At 38.4% G+C, this 19,743-nt stretch overlaps 1 protein-coding gene across 1 annotated transcript in view; it reads right to left on the bottom strand.

Annotated features, from left to right (window-relative positions):
- alk (ALK receptor tyrosine kinase) overlaps positions 1-19,743 on the bottom strand; it is a 241,592-nt gene that overhangs the window by 73,451 nt on the left and 148,398 nt on the right. The window contains exon 6 of the mRNA XM_037695394.1: positions 3,738-3,869. Coding sequence (XP_037551322.1) covers positions 3,738-3,869 — 132 coding nt within the window. The remainder of the gene's footprint in view (positions 1-3,737; positions 3,870-19,743) is intronic.

The raw sequence follows: 19,743 nt of genomic DNA, 5'->3' as shown, positions 1-19,743 counted from the left end.
GCCACACCATGCGTGTCATATAAACAGAAGGTTTAGTTTTATTTCTGAATATCACATCGTAAACATGTTAACTCTGAAGTAGTTTTTATTCAGATTTTTAGTTTTGATAGTTCGTGATCCTTGCCAGCAATATATTTATTAGTGTTTTTGTTGAGGAAAAAGAAAAAGCTGTTATCATAAATTTAAATGCACATGTAAAATAAGGTCTTTTAACCTCAATAAATATAGACTGTCTGTATAAATGTAAATTATTGTGTCTCAGAGGACAAGTACGGGTCAACATAAATCAGCTAAAGCACTTTTTTATACTAACGTGAATTACAAACTATAGCAAGAAACTCCTGCAAATAAAACATGGAAGTTTAATGTTTTAAAAGTAATGTTTTGACCTAAATGCTTATTTTTCATCCTTCTCATCTTTTTATTATGTGACTTGTATGTACAAAAAATGTTAGTCAATTCAAACATCTCTGAAATGTTTCACTCTGAGTCAAAGAACTGACTACAGGAATTTTAAACATTAGTACACAATTTCTAATTTGCATTTAAAACAGCAACTTTCACGTCAGATTGTCTTTTTGTGATCTGACCTGCTTGAATATTACAAGAGGAAAATGATGTAAACAGGACAAATATTTTTCTCCACATACTTTAGGTACCTAATCATAGAGTCCAGTGTCTGAAGTCTTACAACTAAGATTCTTTCTGAACCACAAGACAAGTAGAAAAGACTGTTTTTCTTGTTTGAGTAAAATATTTTAAAGTCAATATTATTGTGTGAATGTTTATGAAGCATTCACACTGTTGTGATCCATTTTTCTTGCGTACTTTTTTTGGAATAATTCTCACTCCACAATTTTTGTGCTATTTCAACAAATCATAGCTCAAAAATATTCAGCTCGTTCAGGAGAAGGGTGCTCTTTTCAGATTATTTCAGCTAACTACAACATTTTTGTGCTAACTTCTTTCTGCTAATTTCAGCTTGTTATGCTCCTTTCAGCTTATCTGTGCAAGTTTAACCTTTTTCTGCTATTTCAGTTCCTTTTTAGTTGTTTTATGCAAATTAGAGCTTTTTCAGCTAATTCCACATTTTTTTTACACTCATTTAAACTTTTTTCAGCATAATTCAGCAAAAATGTGCTCTCTCAATTTCCTTCTTGTAATTTCAGCTTCTGTCTGCTTGTTTTAGCTACGTTTCAGCAGGTATTTTTTTGTGCTAATTTAAACTTTTTTTCAGATAATTTTTACTTTTTTGTAATCAGTTCTGCTGCTTTCAGCCTAAAAGGGACAAACACGTTCTCTGCTTTCTTCTGCTAATTTAAGCTTCTTTTCACTTTCCAGCTACCATTTTTGGCATTTTTAGCTATTTTCAGCTATTTTCAGATAAATTAAAGTTTTTATGCAAATGTCTGCTACTTTCAGTCTAATTAACATGTTTATGCTAATTTCAACTTGTTTTGCTCCTTTCAGCTTTTTTTTCTCTTTCAGCCACTATTTACCTCTTTTGATGCTAATTGTAGCTTTTACAGCTAATTCCACTTTTTTGAGCTTATTCCAGTTCTTTCCACCTCCTCCTGGTAGTCTAAGCTTCTTTTTGCCTTTTCAGCTACTTTTCAGCTATTTTTTTTTGTAATTTCAGCTTTTTTTAAGCTAATTTCACAATTTTTGTGCTCATTTCTGCTTATGTAAATCTAATTCAGCAAGTACGTGTTCTTTTGGCTTTCTTATGCTATTTTAGGCTCGATCTTCCATTTCAGCTACATTTCAGAAAGTTTTAAAGCTAGGTTCAGCTGTTTTTCAGCAAGTTCTTCTGCAATAAGCAGTCACACTGCATTTTCACAGGAACTGCAATGTCTCCCGTTTAATTAGATGTGTTAATGTGTTCTATTTTTGTGCTAATCAGTTTTGTTTGACCCCCTTTTCTTTAAGTGATCATGTTTACCTCATCTTCAGACTGATTTGAAATAAACTTCTTACGCACTTTAAATTTGACATAATTTGTAAAAAAACACCTGAAACTTGGCCTGCCTCTCATTTGAACATGTTTAAGATGCCAATACATATTTTAATGTGTTTACCTATTTAGAAGTTGCATTTTGAGATGGGATAAGGCCTTAGCTACTTCTGTAAGGTCCTTCCTGCAAACATATAATCTTCCTCCATAAATAAGTTAAACAAAAAATAAATAAAAACCTCACAGACTCTTATGCTTTGATGCGAAGCAGCATTTCCGTTTCGTTACAGGGTGACGGTGGAGCTGGAAAGCAGTGGGACACCTGCAGAATTTAGACGGACTGAGATCAACTAGAGGAAGCAGAGCCTCTCACAGAGAAGAGGATGTGTTTGTGCATAATGATGATGCAGCGGTAGGATGGCGAGGCCTGATCCGCAGGGACTCGAGTTTCCTTATACATCAGGAATCTTTGTGATTGACACCAGCTGATTTTGTTCTTCCTGCTTCTTCCTGTTAATAAGCCTTGGCAGAGCTTATGAAGGATTTAAATAGATCAGATCAGATGCAGATACCTCATGGATGGATCATAGAGAATATGGTATCAGAGGCAGTGCCATATGATTTCTGCAGCATGGGGTAATCATCATGGGTGAGTTTGACGAATATAGAATGAATTATAGATCTGCAGGTACAGATGTAGGCTGTGTGTAACAAACAAAAGACATCTGAAAGAGTCAGGCGGACTTGATGAAAAGAAACTTGTGCAGAATCGGTTCTTGCTCTTTGTAAAATAAGATATTAAAATTGTTACTCTTTAAAGGAAAGCTCCGGAGTTGGAAACAGATGACCTTTAACACATCGTTGTATGCACGAAGGTGTGCATAAATGCATTTTTAAGCCACGAATAAACTTTCTCTGCGAGACTCATCTGGTTTTATCAAACACGACACTTCAGCTTCCACGATGCAACCCATAAATCAAACCAGCGACACACACACAGGCCGGATTGTTCTCAGTTGTCCACGTGACGCTTCAAAAATCAAAATGTTACACACACATTGCATTTAAATGAAGATTACACCCCCGGGTTAGCGTCTCAAGCCAATTAGCACTGATAAATCCTCTCGCAGCAGAAAGGGAATCTTCGCCTGGCTGGGATTTTCACCCTATCGTTACCCCCTTATCTCTCAGCTCCCATTGTTAGCAAACCTAAACACACAAGGGAGCGGGCATCATTTTAATAAGCAGCACATGGGAGGCTGACCTGCACTGCGGGCAGCAGCAAATTAATTCTAGTTAGTTTAATAGGAGTGAAAACTCCGGGATGAGCCACATCATTATAGTTTTATTTTTTTAGTAGTATGTGGGATACGTCTAAACATCAATAAATTTGGATGATAACATAAAAATCTATGCATGCAGGCAGCACTAAACAAAAAAAGTCCCACACAAACAGAAAGCATCCGGCCTTGGGGACTTGTGAATAAGATGTCAGCACTCTTGGCCAGTGTTTGTTCTGAGCCCTGAGAAAAGCAGAAACAAATGTGCAAAGAGATGGAATTTACAACTGTGGAATATGTCAAGGGTGAGAAACGCTGGTCAAGCATATCTGTGCTGGGCTTTTTTTGTGCGTCTTTTCTTTCTGTATCGCTGTCAGGAGGTCAGTTGTTGCTTCATTAAGGGTGATTCACTGCAGCATGGCTGAACAACCTCACAACCGAATGAAAAGATAAAAGATAAGTCAGAGAAACATTCTTGGGTTTGTGCATCACGCTTTACTTACGGCAACGGTCGCCCTCGTCGTCCCCAAGTGGACAGTCTGTTCGGAAGTCACACAATTTGTCCAGGGGGATCCCTGGGCCCTGGTGGCAGTGGTACTGGCCCTCCAATGTGATGTTTGGACCAAGTGAGGATGCTGGGAAATAAAGAAGAAAATGGATCGCTTAAAATAGAGCAGTCATGATTTTGATTGGGCTCCTCTCCAAAGAGAATACAGCCAAGAGACAAGAAAACTTCCAAGTCTGCCAATAGAAATATAGTCTTTGCAAGAGAATTTTTCTTTAAGCGGACCTTACTGAGTTTTAAATGAAGGGCACTGATTTAGATAATGCAACCACAACAAGCTGTTGAGCCATGGATTCATTTTTGAACATCCCTGCAGATTCACTGCCTTATGTTAGATATAAAAGCTCATGCAAAACATGAACGGTAAAAATTAGAGAGGGGTACATCAGCTTTTGACAAGTCCCTGTCTGTAAACATGGCATGACAACTGCAGTCTATCTGCACCATCATAAATTACTCGGCACAGGCTGCATGAGTTGTGATTACAGTACACAACCAACAGACGGGAAACGGAGGCAGCAAAAACCATGACCTAGTTACCGTTAGCGGGTTGCTCGCACACAATAAAACCAATTGATATCACTCGTCTCTGCTGCACAATTGTCACTATCTACATTTGCATATCTATGCAAATCTGAGATGTGTTATCTCTGAGTTCTGGAAACTGACTGCTCACTGTCACCTTAATCATCTGAAACTGATCAGAGCCAGGAGAAGAAAAACAGAAGAGCAGGAAGCTAAAGCGTACACTGATGGGGATCTTGTTTGTCTCTCTCTGTCATAAGGAAAAAGAAAAGAAGTGATTGTTATCATGGCTGACTGGCTGAGCTCTCTGTAGTTTGCCCTTGATCTGTAATATGCAGATTTGTTCTCTGTTCGGGCGAACTTGGAGTCGAAAGACTGATAACGATCCCATGACATGGAGTTTCAGTGTACAGCAAAAGCTGTTAGATGAGCTGACAAGACAGTCAGTGAAGCCACATTCAATTTCAACGTTGCGTTTGAAATAAATCCACTGTTACACCTATAGACCTATTTTAAGGAGCTTAGATTTGCATCAAGATAGGCTCAAATAAGTGAGACAAGACTAAATATTATACAATATAAAAACTGCTACATTTTAGTAGCAAATACAAAACTGGGGGAAAACAAGCCTCAACAACTTTTGTTATGTCTTTTTTCAAAGGAAACCATAAAAAAGCCCAGTATTAGGAAGAGGGCCACCTGCAACATGAAGGACCCCACTCACCCAGCACACACTTTTTGCCCCACTCCCCTCAGGAAGGAGGTTGAGGAGCATTAAGTGTAGAACCACTAGACTGAGGAACAGCTTCTACCCTGAGGCTAAGACTCACAAAGCTCTAACCAGAACAATCACTGTGAAAAAAAAATCACATCATGTTGCTGCTGATCTGTTTCATGTTGCTGCTGATCCGTTTCATGTTGCTGATCTGTTTCAATGTTGATGTGTTCATGCGTACTCATCTGCTCACACGGACTCATGTTCATGTTTGTGCTGATGTTCGACATAATGTTTTTGTTATGAGTGCTTAGTGTATATTTAGTTGATGTTTTTCTTAGTTCATATATTATATGTTATTACTGTTTTTCTTTTACATTTTATTGTTGGATGTAACTGGGACTCTGTGTACATAATTTCGCTCCACCACATGTACCACATGAGGTCCGAATGACAATAAAGAAACTCTGACTCTGATTATGTTGCTTTCTGACACCAGGACCTGTTCTCATGTCTTTGTGGTAACCTCAGATGCTGAATTGTAATTGTACGCAGCGAGTAGTAACGGTTGAAATGTTTACAGCCAGCCATCCTGAAAGGCTGGCAATTATGTAAATGCTTGGGTATTTTCAAGCGAAGTTGACAATTTTTCGGACTTCTGCTTTTACTGGAAATGTTAAACAGGCCACCTTTAAGTGTTAAAAGGCTGCAACATGTATACCGTTGGTGATTTTTGGATTCAGTACTTTGTTTAGATCTGCTTGTTGTTCATTGAAGGCCTGTTTTTCTGGCATTTTTACTTTAGAATACAGTAGTTTAGTCACCTTTGAACCAAATAAATAAACATGTTTCATTATAAAATATAGATATTACTTTAAAAAAAGGATTATGAAAGTTCAGATTATTGAACCGTGTGCATTGTATTTGACTGCATTCATATCCTGGAGAAAAAGCTAACACCCCCGAGTTCTGACTATAAATTACATCCTGGCTGAGACCTGCTGAATTCGAGGCCTTTTTACAAATCAATTTTGCAACATGACCCCGAAGAAGAGCCCTAAATCTTTATTGACAGCTGGTCTCAGACTACATCAACCCTCAAACTGCGATGCCAGCTTACTCTTTGGCATACGTATTGACTCTGTCATCACTTTGCTTGGCAGCTCAGAGACATAACAACAACAGGTTGACTTAAACTCCTGTACTCCTTTTTTTCAAAAATACTAGAAAAAAGTGCGTATAAAATGATTCTCCATTATTTAGACCATAATTCAATTCTTTACAAACACCAATTTGGTTTTAGGAAGAATCATTATACGTATATGGCTTTGCTTCATCTTGACAGTGAAAATGCACTTGAAAATAATGAATTCTCCTGTAGCATTTTTATTGATTTATCAAAAGCATGACACTGTGAATCATCATATTTTAATGTAAAAACTTTGTAAGTATGGATTTCATGGTATTGTTTACAAATGGCTAAATGGTTACATTTGCAATAGGCAGCAATTTGTTAGCTTTAAGGGTTGCAATTCTAACAGAGCTAAGATACATTGTGGAGTTCCTCAAGGCTCTATTCTTGGACCACTGTTATTTCTTATTTACATAAATGATTTAACAAATGTTTCCAATGTTCTTTCACCAGTCATGTTTGCTGATGATGCAACACTGCTTCTTTCTCATTCACATTTTGATTCAATTTTGAAAAACGCAAATCTTGGCTTGAGCACCTACGCTTCATGGTTTAGATTAAATAAACTATCTCTAAATCTGAAAATGTCAAATTTAATTATTTTTAGTGGTAAAAGGTAATATTTTGGAAAATGTTAAAAATTTTGTATTGATGGCATTGCGATACAACAAGTATCAACAACAGTTCTTGGAATTATCTTAAGGTGGAAAGACCATACGGATTGGATTTGTAGAAAAATGCATAAATCGATTGGTATAATAAAGAGGGTTAGTCATATCACTGCATAATGCTTGCTTACACTTTATTATAGTCTGATGTACCCATATCTTTTGATTTCAATATAATTTTCCACATTTTTGCATAAAATTTTGGGTCTTCAAAAACGCTTTGTTAGAATTGCAACTCAATCAGATTCTCATTGTCCTTCTGCTCCTCTGTTCAATAATTTACAAATTCTTACTATTCATAATGTTAACATTTTTCAAATTTATATTTTTGTTTATAAGATATATGTAAGTCAAGAGAATATACTAAATCATTTCACCCATTACTTTAAATCAAATATGCAGTTTCATTCTTAACTCGCCACAGCTCAGCACTTCATCTTCCTAAATATCAGACCAGCAGAGGTCAGTTTTCTCTCCGTTACAGGGATGCTAAAGTTTGGAATGATTTTTCACATTTGGTAACACGCAGGTCTTCTGTAAAAGAGTTTAAACAATATTTAAAACTTTACTTAAAGAATTGTGATTGTCACTTTTTAATTGTTGCATATTTTATTCACATTTGTATTAATTCTTTGTAGATGTGTTTTTTATTTTAAATTTTTTTGTATCACTGTATTCCTAAATTTACGATCAAATGACTGTATTCCTGGATTGTATTACTTGTATTATTTATATGTACTGGGTGGAGGCTATAAGTACATTGGGCGTTTGCCTCTTCCTGCACTGTTATTATTATATATTTTTTCTTAATATCTTTTATCTGTATTTTAATTGTGCAAAATAAACTAAACTATAATCTTGGTCATTTTATAAATCACACTTGAGAAGAAGGCTGATCAGGTCTGGCTTCAAAGTGTTTTGTCAAAGGAGCTACTGTAGATGATTAAGTGAATGTCAGTAAGTGGGAAATCAGGTGGAGACAGATTTAAAACTTGGAAAACAGGCAAAAAATAACTCGGATTTTGATTTGGATCATTTTAATTGAAGCTGTAAAAGTATGATGCGTCCATAAAACTATGATGTTCGATGTGTTTTGCCGAGTGGCTAATCCATATACAGTTTTACTGATTAAACAGTCCACAATCAAATTAAAAGATTTAATGGAAATGGTTCAAGTGGACACCTGTAAAAAAAACTGTGCCAGCTTCAGTAGCAAATTTGTTCTTCTCTCATGCTCAGTTGGAAAAAACAAAACAAAAAATGGACAGAAAATTAGCATCCATTTCCTAACCAAGCCTCATTCTCAGCACACATCTATGCTGGTTGTGTTAGAATCATCAGAGCCTATTCAACAACTGGCACACTTAACTATGGATTAGAAAGAGTGGGGGACATTTATTTTAGTTTTTATATGGGAGAAAAACACATTAGCCTGAGGCCTCCCACGGCCTACTGCAATGGCAGGACCTTCGTGGCTGCAGAAAGCCATTTCAACACGCCGGTGAATAACCTACTTCACATTCTGAAAATCTTGCCCGAGAATGATTTTGATGAATAATCTTTTCTGTCAGGGCTTATAAATGATCCTCTTTTTGCTAACTAAAAGCGAGGATGGCGCATAAAAATACAAATTCATAGTCGTGCTATTACCAAAGGAAATCGTACATTTTTATTCTAATTATTAAAGGTGGAGGCTTGCTTGTTTAACACCAAGCGTTTGGGCAAAGATGTGGTTTTCTTGTGTATTTCTTCTTACTCAACACATGTATTATGCATTTGTTGTGCTCAGTATCTTCCTCCCTGTGCAATGGCACTGCAAGCATTTATCAAAACAAAAAAGTTATTCAGAGAACATTTCAACCTCTGAGCAATGAATGTAAATTCATTAGTCTTTGTTTTATGGTGGTGGAGATATAAAAGTGGTGACGTGGTGAACTTTAGGAGCCCTGTAGCAGGTAAGTTTAGACAAACATGGCTGCTGCTCTCCTGGCCTACTTCAGCTCTTAAATCACATGTGTCAGATTGTGAAAACAAGTAGGTCAGTGGGGGATGAATTGCCTTTGGGAGTAAGTGAGTTTTGTTGTAACTCGTGTTCACGGGGTCGCGTTGGGCTTTGTGAGGAGAATGATGTATGAGAGCTGAGGAGCTGGAGAGGTGAGGGCACAGCAGCCGCTGATAAAAAAACTCATGCACAAACAGGAATCGGTGTTTGGCTGACGGAGGCAGATGGTAAAATACAAGTTTTTCTGGGCAAAAATGTTAGCCAATACATGATACAAATGATAACTTGGAGGTTTTTTTTTACATAACAGAAGAGCTGGGAAAAAAGTGACCAAATCAAACAAAATAACGTTATTTATAGCTTGATATTTAGAAACTTTCTCCAAGGTTTCTGTGGAGCAAAACACAAGCAAATTAGACAACAACAACAAAAAAATCTCACGACAGTTCGTCATTAAACATCACAAATCTACCAGAAAAAAATGCTCCTCACAAAATGTATTTTTAAAACTCATCTTGATGCTTCTCTCGTGGATCTTTTGTGTTATCTGCTCCTTGTTTAACCAAAGCAGGAGCTGTGTCTGCCTTCTTAGCACAAAGTTGAGATTGTTCCCAGTGCAGGTTGCACTCCATCATGGCTGTCCCTCGTCTCCAATTCCATTTGTGGTGTTCATGGACAGGATCTGGAGACACAGCCATGCAGAGGAGGGTGTCTGGGTTGGGAACCTCAGGGTCTCATTGCTGCTTTATGCAGATGATGTTCTGTTGACATCTTGAGGTCAAGACCTTCAGCTTGCACTGGGGCGATCTGTAGTCGAGTGTGAAAAAGCTGGAATGAAAGTTAGTTGCTGACTGACACGGAGGGGGAACTTTGCCTCAGGTAGAATAGTTTAAGTATCTGAGCGTACTATTCACGAGTGATGGTAGGATGGAGTGGGAGATGGGTCGATGGATTGGGGTCTCATCCTCTGTAATGAGGGCATTGCTTCGGTCTGTCGTGGTGAAGAGACAGCTGAGTTGAAAGGCAAAGATCTTGATTTACTGGTCTGTCTTCATTGCAACCTTCACCTATGGTCATGAAGTTTAGAACATGACCAAAAGAACAAGATACTGGATAGAAGTGGTCAAAATGGGCTCCCTTTTCAGGGAGACCAGACTCAGCCTTTGAGATAGGTTGAGGAGCTCCATCATCTGTGGGAGCTCTGAGTAGAGCCGCTGCTCCTCCACATCAAAAGGAGTCAGTCGAGGTGGTTTGGGCATTTGATTAGGATGCTTCATGGATGCCTCCCTTTAGAAGTTTTCCAGGCACGTCCCACTGGTAGGAAGCCACATGGAAGACTCGGAAGTTGCTGGAGGGATTGTGAATCTTCTTTGGCTTGAGAACGCCTCAGGTTCTCCCAGAACAGGCAGGAACGTGTTGCTGGAAAAAGGGATGGCTGAGTTTCTATGCTGGACCTGTTGCCTCCGTGACCTGACTATGAATAAGCAGTAGAAGATGGAGATGAAGATTTTATTTTGAATGTCAGGATGACCTCAAGGCACTCTCTCCTTAAAATGCTTTTATTTTTTATAATATAAAAATTAATGTAAAACATGTATATAGAGCCATTCATAAAACCCAAGGACGCTTCACATTGGGATCAGACTGAAAAAAGATAATGAAAAAAACCCCAACAACAACAAGAAAATGAACAAAACAACAACAACAACAAAGTGATGAGTTCATGCACTCATGAAGAAATAACCTAGGTTGCAGGTTTGATCCCAGGTTGTGTCAGAAAGGGCATCTGGCATAAAACAAATCACCAAATCTTTCCTGTGAGTTGGCTCGCTGTGGTGACCCCTGAAGAAGGGAGCAGCCGAAAGAAACTTACTAAACTCTGATGAATAATTAATGTTTCAGGAGCTTTTTAATATTTCCAGAGATGAATAGCTGTAAATGTCAGCAGGAAGATAATTTCAGAGAGTTGGGGATGTAACTATGAAACCGCCATCACTAAATTTTGCATTCAGGCGTGAGAGATGGAGAACAGCCCAGGATCAGAAGACATGAGGTTCTGGGATGGGATGGAGTGAAGGACGTCAGAGAGGTACTGAAGGGCACAGCCAGCCAGTGATTTATAGAGAAGGTGAATTTTGTAATGAGTCAAATCTAGGTAGAAGAGCTGAATGAGCATTAAAAGTGATGTGCTGCCAGGGTTTGTGCAGGTGAGAATCCTGACAGCAGAGATTTGGACAGAGAACTTTACTGAGTATTCTCATACAAAACTATTTGTGTGGAACTGTCATCTAGATCAGTTAAATAACCTTTGGTGTGTTTCAGACAAGCTTTAATCAGGAAGTTAAACAGTTGCTGATCAACATTGGTCCTTTTAAAGACACAGTCAAGCAATAGGAACAATACAACTGTGATAGATCCTCCATCATCAAGACTCCATAGAAAACAATAGATAAGCCTCCGGTTGTACATATAGTTAAATTTCAACACAAACAGACTCAACAATGACTTTATGAAATGAGTAGTCAGGTCCCTGACCGACCCTCCTACCTGCACAAACTGATGCCATGTTTTGATGCATGAACAAGACGAAGTAAATGAACTGTGATGGAAGCAGTCGTTTCCCTTTCAAACTCTGCATCAGCTGAAATCAGTTCAACATTAACGTTCAACAGTTTTGCATAACCGTGTAGCGCACATCAGATTTGGGAGATTTCATTTCGCTGATGCCCGTTTCTCAATCTGCAGGATATCATCAGGATATGCAAATAAGTTCGTACCATCATTTGAATAAAACTTGCTGCAGACAAATGGAGGTTGCTTGTAGGTTTGGATCCAGACGCCTGCTTGTTGCAGATGAGCTATAAAACACTTATCAAAAATAGTGTAGAGGGCAGATTTACTGTGACATTAATGCAGCTTTTGTTTTACTACAGATGATCAAACACGTCAGTCACATCCTGAAGGTCCTATGTGACTGTGGAGGGACTTGGGCTGAAAAACCGCCCGGCTGCAGGGTGCAAACAGTTGAGACTACACAGAAAAAAATGGAGACGACAGAAATAAAGCATCTTTACAGGCTTGACTGAGTCTACCATTGAATTCAAGAGTCGTTAGAACTCATCAAAACGACTGTACAATCTCCATTCTGATGCACAGTATGGGTTATTGGGAAGAGAAACCTCTGGAGACCAGAGGAAATGTGGGTGCCTGTATCTCACCAACCCATTAAGGGCAAAATCTTGAGACGTTCATGGAGATTTACAGTGGCATTAAAGCCGAAGATAGATGCAGCTGCGTTTCCCACCGGACAGTCGACGGGACAAGACGTATTCGCTCATGAATTCAATTAACTGCACACAGTCACGCTCGATTGGTGCGAGCTCTGCCCAGTCACTATTACTATCTGTCATGCTCTCTGCTGGAGAGGGCAGCACAGTCAAGGGCGGACCGCTGGAAATAATGCTTTAACATCCCCAAGATGATTGTTTTACAGCGGCTGTGTACTTTGATTTAGCTTTTTCTTATCTAGCTTTGAGGCTTTTTTTTTTTTACATTTTACAGTTTTAAAACCTTGTTTTAATTCTTAATTTTATCTGCGTTGGGCCAGTTTTGCCTGTTTAGAGAATGAACTTATCACAGCTATACAAAATGCATATCAATTAAAAATCATAAAACACAAATAAAAGTTCAGTTTATAAAGTTTGAAAGGGAGAGCGGTGGTGCAGAGGTTAGAGAAGGCGAGCCTGTGATCGGAAGGACGCAGGTTTGACCGCCCGGACAGACAACATCAAAATGCAGGTAGGAAAGATGAAACATCCACACCTGCCTCCACCCTCATTTGCCTCACTAGACCCTTGAGCAAGGCCCTTAACCCCCATCATCATCTGGTCCCCTGGGCGCCCTAGATGGCAGCTCTCTGTTCCACACAGAGGGCTGTGGTAGCTTGGTGGTCTGTGGTTGCATCAGGAAGGGCATCCAGGGTAAAACAATTGGCAAGTCTTTGCTGTTCAGCTGATCAGCTGCAGCAGGAAGTTTATCCTGCAGCAGGAAGCTTTTTCTTCAGCTCTGGGCTGCAAAAATGTGCAGCAGGTGCTTAATAATTCAAAATAATTTATTTTAAATAAAAATTCCATGCCAATTGTGCAGCTCATCCATCAATCAGCCTATTGTGTGTCATGTCCAATCTTATTTTGAAAAACTGCTAGAGTGAGTCTGAGATAAAAGAACCGTGAAGTAGCGAGGGACTACTGTAGCTTGTGTAACTGCTTTAATTGTACATGGGATCATCAGAGAGGAGTCATTTCAAACTCCGTGTAAGTAAATATATCTGTTTCTGGTCGTCTCTAATGAATATTAGTGGGTTTAAATCACCAACATACAGCTAGGCCTGTCGCAATAAACAATAAATCAATTAATCGCATGATAAATGAAAATTATCGACCTCATTTTCGTTTATCGGCTTTATCGTTTCTTCAAGTCTCTCTTTCTACTGAAGACACTGGATGACAAAACGCTCAACTCCGGTGCTCTTCACTGACCCCTCCCTTTCTCTTTTCTCTTTAAAATCTGTTTTAACAATCCAAAATCACGTTTTTGGATCGTTAAAAGCAGCTAAGCTGAGAAGCTAAGCTATGAGTTAAGCTAACGGGCTGACCTCGGGGAAAAACTTCCGTCTTGTCAAGCTCCAAAATTCACGGTTGAAACCCGTGCCTTCGTCTAAAAAGTTGTTTTACTCTGCAAAAAGAAGCTGAGAACTTGTTTACTGATTTTTTTTACTAGAAGCGTTGTGTGACAAATGCTATGCTATAGAGCTCAAACCACACAGAGCGTCTGCCATTTTGAGAACTAAAAAAACAGGAAAGAGAAACGGCCCATTTCACGTCAAGAGACCTCCCATTTTATTAAAGCTATACGCTGCTCGCTTCCTCACTATCCATCCTTCAGTTCAAACAGTCTTATACTGCCATTCAGTAGTCAAAAAAAGTACTACACACATAATTAACCAACATTTGTATTTAAATTGACATTACTAATTACTGTCAAATTTCAAGCAATATTATCGTTTATCACAATAATATCTGAGACAAATTGCCCAGCAAAATTTGTTATCGTGACAGGCCTACATACAGCAAATTTTTATTTAGTTTAAACTTGCTTGAACAACATGGTTAGGACATTTAAGGACACATTTTGTTATTTTGATGTCAAGTTCAGAATTTATAAATTCGTGTTTGTTTATTACAGCTTGCGTTCAAGGAAAATACGATTATGACTGAAACCAGTTGAAATGTTCTACTTTGCTGCTTTTATCCATTATGTGTATATATCCTTGAATTAAACAAAAACAGAATGTGAATCTGAAAGCATGGCATGCTGACTGCTTGTATAACGAAATCCCTTCATCATGAAAACATCCATCACATCGACTGCATTTTTAGCGAGACCAAAATACTTTTTTTGTTTAAACAATTTTATCAAAAGCTTGAACTGCAACGGCAACATGGCCTCGACGATTCTTAGATATTATTACTACAACTCTGTGAACTAATTTTAGACATTAAATGGGTTTAAATTTGGGTTTACAGTCATTTTCCTCCTTTTCCAACACCAATACAAAGAATTATGTTAACATCAACGATTACTTCAACAGGAACTTATGCAAATTCTGTCAATGCTGTTGAAACTGTATTAATTATAGATTGAAGTCAGCGAAGGTTAGCAATTCTCCTGAGTGCACCTAACAGGGTCAATAAAATCTCTTTCTGTGACGGATTACAACGTATGAACACTGAACGCGTACTGTAGCTACACACTAATTAGAATGTACAGTGTGTCGTTCGACACTAAATGAATTGAAGTGACTCGGTGAACCGATCAGGAATTTCATGCCAATGTTCTTGGCAGAAACAGCGACTAAAATTTGATTTAAGGTCGCCGTATCCTAATGACCGGCTTTAATTTGATAATGCTTTACATTCGTATTACGCAGAATTCTCCTCCTCCGTGTCAGATTAAGGTTGATTTACACATCCGTTTCATTTGGCATATGCATGCTGGGAACACTCCACTTGGTGCCCTGGGCCATTTAACATTTGCTCAATATCTTAAAATTAAACAGCCTGCGCAGATTTCTTTGGAAAGTTGCCTGAAACAGACACCCAGTTTGTGTTGAGGGGATGCTTCTGGAGGAAAAGCCTAAGGCAACAGATTAGAGGAAGAGTGTGATAAAGCTTAGTGCTGCCAGGAAAGGCTTTTTCTCAGCATGGTAATTGATGAGCCCCCCCCCCCCAAACTTTTCTTACTTTTTTCTCCATGAATTTTCCCAAAGCCCTAAACAAATCTTGATCTTCAGCAAGCCATCTGAAAGTGCTAAACGTGGTGAAAATATTCAAATATTTACCTCAAATTAATTGTGTTGGATAGAAAATGGGCCACCTGCCTCAAGGATGCCCAGGTGGAAAATTTATTTTTTTATTTAGTCTAATTATAATAATAATAATAATAAAAAAGTGGGGCAATGAGCATTTAAAAAAAAAAAACAACAACCTCTGACTCTTTTTACTAGCTTCAACTGGACAGGAACACCTACTGTAAATTTAAGCATAAACAAAGATGGAAAGTTATGGGGATTGATCAAAACATTTTCTGTTTATAAATAATTGTTAAATACGCACTGACAAAAAATGTGAAGCCCACAGAAGTAATTTGGTCCACATCCAGATCAGGAAAGGGTGTCTTAGTTTGATTGCCAGGAGCTAGCAGGTCTGGAAAATGCACTAGAGTGTGGTGTTAGAAGCAGTGAGATAGTGTTATCAGGTAGTTGCCAGAGCAGCCGGCAGTCAGTCAACAATGAGTGGAGGTCACCAGACACAAATGTCGTCTTCTAGGTGCATTAGACATCTTTTTTGACACTTCATGCACACACTGACAAAGACCCAGCAAGGTCTCTTAGTACCATATTTTTCAGACTATAGGGCACACTTAAAATCTTTTAATTTTCTTAAATATCGACAGTGAGCCTTATAATCAGTTGCACCTTATGTATTAATTCTGGTTGTGCTTACTGACCTCGAACTGATTTTATGTAGTTATTGTGAATGAGTTGAATAGAGTTTGACTTATCTGACTGTTTTGTTTTGCTTAATGCTCTTTATGTATGAAAACAGACCCATTGATTGATATAGCACCTTATAATCTGGTGCACCTTATAGTCCAAAAAATACAGTATAACAACTCAATATGACCTTTCAGTTAGTACAATTTCATTTAATTTACACTTCAATGTCCAGTTATTAAACTTTTTTTGGGCTTGTCTGTGAATCTGGTTTACAACAGACATGAAAAATCATTAGTATTAATAATCATAAGTATCATTTAATGTTTAGGTGTTGTGAATGTTAAGAAGTCCTGCTTTACTACAGACCAGTACAGCATGGAAAGTCAAAACAGACATTTTTGACCAGTGTCAGCAAGGCCTGGGAAATGACAGCTCTTGGAAAAATAACCCAACATTTTAAAGTCAATTTGAAATCTTTGATGCATCCATCATTACTGAAGATTCTCCCAGCCTCCGTTCTTAATGACTCCAAAAAAAACATTCAGACCTAATTTTGTGTAAAACAGCCAAAAGTGAGTATAGACTCCATGTTTGTCTGCTTTATTGATTTAAAGTAGTTTCCATTTTGGGACATTAAGAGCTGTCATGGTGTTTAAAGTTCATTTCAGAGCTGATGACTTTTTGAAGTTGAAGCTGTCATATCTTTAGAAGACCTGACATGGTGCCGATGCTGATGTGAGGTTATAAACCACAGTCTTTGTCAGAAGAAATCCCACCTTCGGATCAGAGATGACTCAAAACATGTTTTTGTACACTTGCTTGACTGTGAACTTCTCACACATGCACATGAGCGGATAGATGAGCATCAGTGATGTTCATGTGTGTTCAAGACTCCAAACAATAAAACCAGCTATACTCTATTGCTCATCCTCATGGGCCACTGCATCTGTGTGACACCCTTTAACCTTTTCTACAAGGCAGTAGACCGGCAGTGTTTAGTTAAGGCAGTGCTATCTAAAGGATATATGTCACACATTTATTAAGAATCTCTAAAAATGTTTTAAAAATGCACATGCACTTATAAGAGAAAGCATCTTTTGTTTGTTGGAGTCAACTCCTTCAGCTTCCTCCAAACTTTCACTGCCTCCACGGCGCTGCGTTTGATTGATGGGCCTCAGGGTGCACTTATTCTGCTGTGTATCTAATCCCAACATATGGAATTGCAGTGATGCTTCATTAAGAGCCTGCAGAGGCACAGTGCTGTGGTTAAGGAAATGATCCAGAAGGAGGAAGGTCATTGGTGCACATTCCCATGAGGTTCATTGCTACTTTATGCCTCAGCTGCATGTACAGATTTCAAGGAAATTCATAAGCACATGCACAGAACAGGTTATTCAGGGGAGCAACATTTGTTATAATCTGCCTTTAAGTAAAAACTTGTTACTGACGTGATCCATTTACGAGCATCTCCGATCACTCTACTGCACTTGTTCTTCTCCAGAATTAAATATACAAAGTTAAGAAAGCTTTTGTGTTTGCTAAGCTGGGTATGTTTTGGAGAAAAAACTGAGAAGACAAAGTAAGATTTTAACTTTCTGTCAGCTCCTGGAGTCCTACAGCCACACAAGTCCCTTTAGCTGCAGGCGACTGGATTGCTTGTTGGACCAGTGACGGATGAGTTAATTAAAGTGGAAGAAAACAGAGAAATAAAGGAGACGGCACCGTTTATTCATCCTTATTGACTGTATCCCCTTGCAGCACATTCACTAAAGGAGTCTGTCTTTTTGATGAAAAAAATAAATAAAAGATGGAAGTTGTCAAGCAAACATTTCAGATGTAAAGAGCTATCGAAAGAATGAACCCCTTTGGGATGCTTATAAAGGTGAAAGATGAAAAAAATACATGAAATATTTTTACTTATTACATTTGAAACATAGCAAAGCAGACTTGCTTTAAGGATTTATTTAAATGAAGTGCTTGGACATGAAATTGATAATTAGGAGTGTTTCTTCTCTGACGGAATCATACTTTTGTCCATGTCTGCAGGAAACTGGTACAACAGCACAAAAACAGAACATTTTGTGTCCATGGTATCTTGTTTGAAGCTAAATTTAAACTTTAACTTGTTAAAAAAAGTTATAAAACCATGCTGGAATGAGTCTGTGTGTCCCTACAGGTGATAATTCTGATTGCAGGTGACTGAATTTGAGTGCGACACCCTTCGTTTGGCTTCGTCTGACAGTAATCTGAGCGCAGGGTGGTGACAGGTGCTGCAGGGGAAAGTGCACGAGGTTCAGAAAACGTGGCGAGTTGGTACAGAGAGCGTGCCGAGATGGATTAGGGCTTAGTTTAAGAGTGGGAGGTGTGTGGTGGGTGTTGTTCTCAGTGCGCAGGTGGTGCCGGAGGAGAGGACAACACGTCCACATGATTTTCTCTCTCTGCGAGCTGCGTCTTATGTGGCTCCTGGCAGGAGAACACAGTGAACCCAGATCTGAGAACAATTAGATGCTGTCCAACCGTGGCTGGATTTGCATGAGCAGCAGCTCCCACAGAAACGACACAGAATCACAGGCAGGGAACCGATTCACGCAGGTTTCTGTATGTTATTCTTAAATACAGGATACATTTATCTTCTTTCTCAACTTTAAACCATCACAAACAAAGAAAATAACATTTTCTGAATTTGTCTTCTAGAATTTATCATCTCTTCGGCTCGCTTCCTGCGCATCTGACAACCAAATTTAGATAAAGGATCAGGTGCTGCTGATTTGTTATCAGGTGGTCAGCTGTATGAATCAAACTGCATTCTGGTTAAATAACTGCGCCGCTAAAATTCACATTTATCAAAGGGTAAAATATTCAAAACACGTTTTCCCTTTTATAAAATGTGTCTCAATAATTCAGAGCTAAATATTGACCCATCAAAACACTATTCCTGCATTCTACACATGTTCATCTTCATATTATTGTAAAGTGCAAGAAGTCTTATTTTTACTTTATTTTTATTTTATTTGATAAAGAGCTTCTGGGAGTAGAGTTTTTTATTTTAATTTTTTAATTTATATATAGTTTGAAGTGCCCCTGTGATGGACTTGCGACCCATCCAGGGTGTACCCCGCCCCTCGCACAGTGATCGCTGAACATGGGCACCGGCGACCCCCGTGACCCAAAATGGAAGAAGCGGGTAAAAGATAATGAATGGAGAGTTTGAAGTGAGGCTTGTGCAGAAGCGATCAGATCAAAGTGGGCAGGAGAGTATCGTATTTTTTGCTGTATAAGTTGCCTTTTTTTGTTGTTGCATAAATTAACAAGTCCTGCGACTTATACACCAAAGCAACTAATATAAGTTTTTTTCTAAATATTTTCAACCAAATTTTTGGCTGAGATCTGACAATTTCATTCATTTTGACATGGAAAATACGGAACACTACCATTTTCAGCCGCTAGAGGACCCTTGAGAATTATGGCAAGCCAAGTGTTTCATTAATAGGTAAAAGTGGCTATTAATGAGATACTTGGCTTGCCATACCAGTGTTTCATTAATAGGTAAAAGTGGCTATTAATGAGATACTTGGCTTGCCATACCAAGCCACCTTCGTCTCGCTCTGGAACTCCTGGAACAAATGTCAAATCAGCTGCATTTTGTCGTGCCTCCCAGGTGAAATGCAGCTGATTTGACCATTATAGTGCATTTATTAAGGAAAAGTTAAACTGGGACACACCTTTACTATAATGTCGAGCAAACAAATAATTGTTTTTAAGTTTTAATCTTGTGAAATTCTTGT

The sequence above is a fragment of the Nematolebias whitei genome, chromosome 21, assembly GCF_014905685.2.
Source record: "Nematolebias whitei isolate Nwh7 chromosome 21, NemWhi1, whole genome shotgun sequence".
Classification (NCBI taxonomy): Eukaryota; Metazoa; Chordata; class Actinopteri; order Cyprinodontiformes; family Rivulidae; genus Nematolebias; species Nematolebias whitei.
The sequence above is the reverse complement of the archived record's forward strand: the minus strand, read 5'-3'. Positions and strand labels throughout refer to the sequence as shown.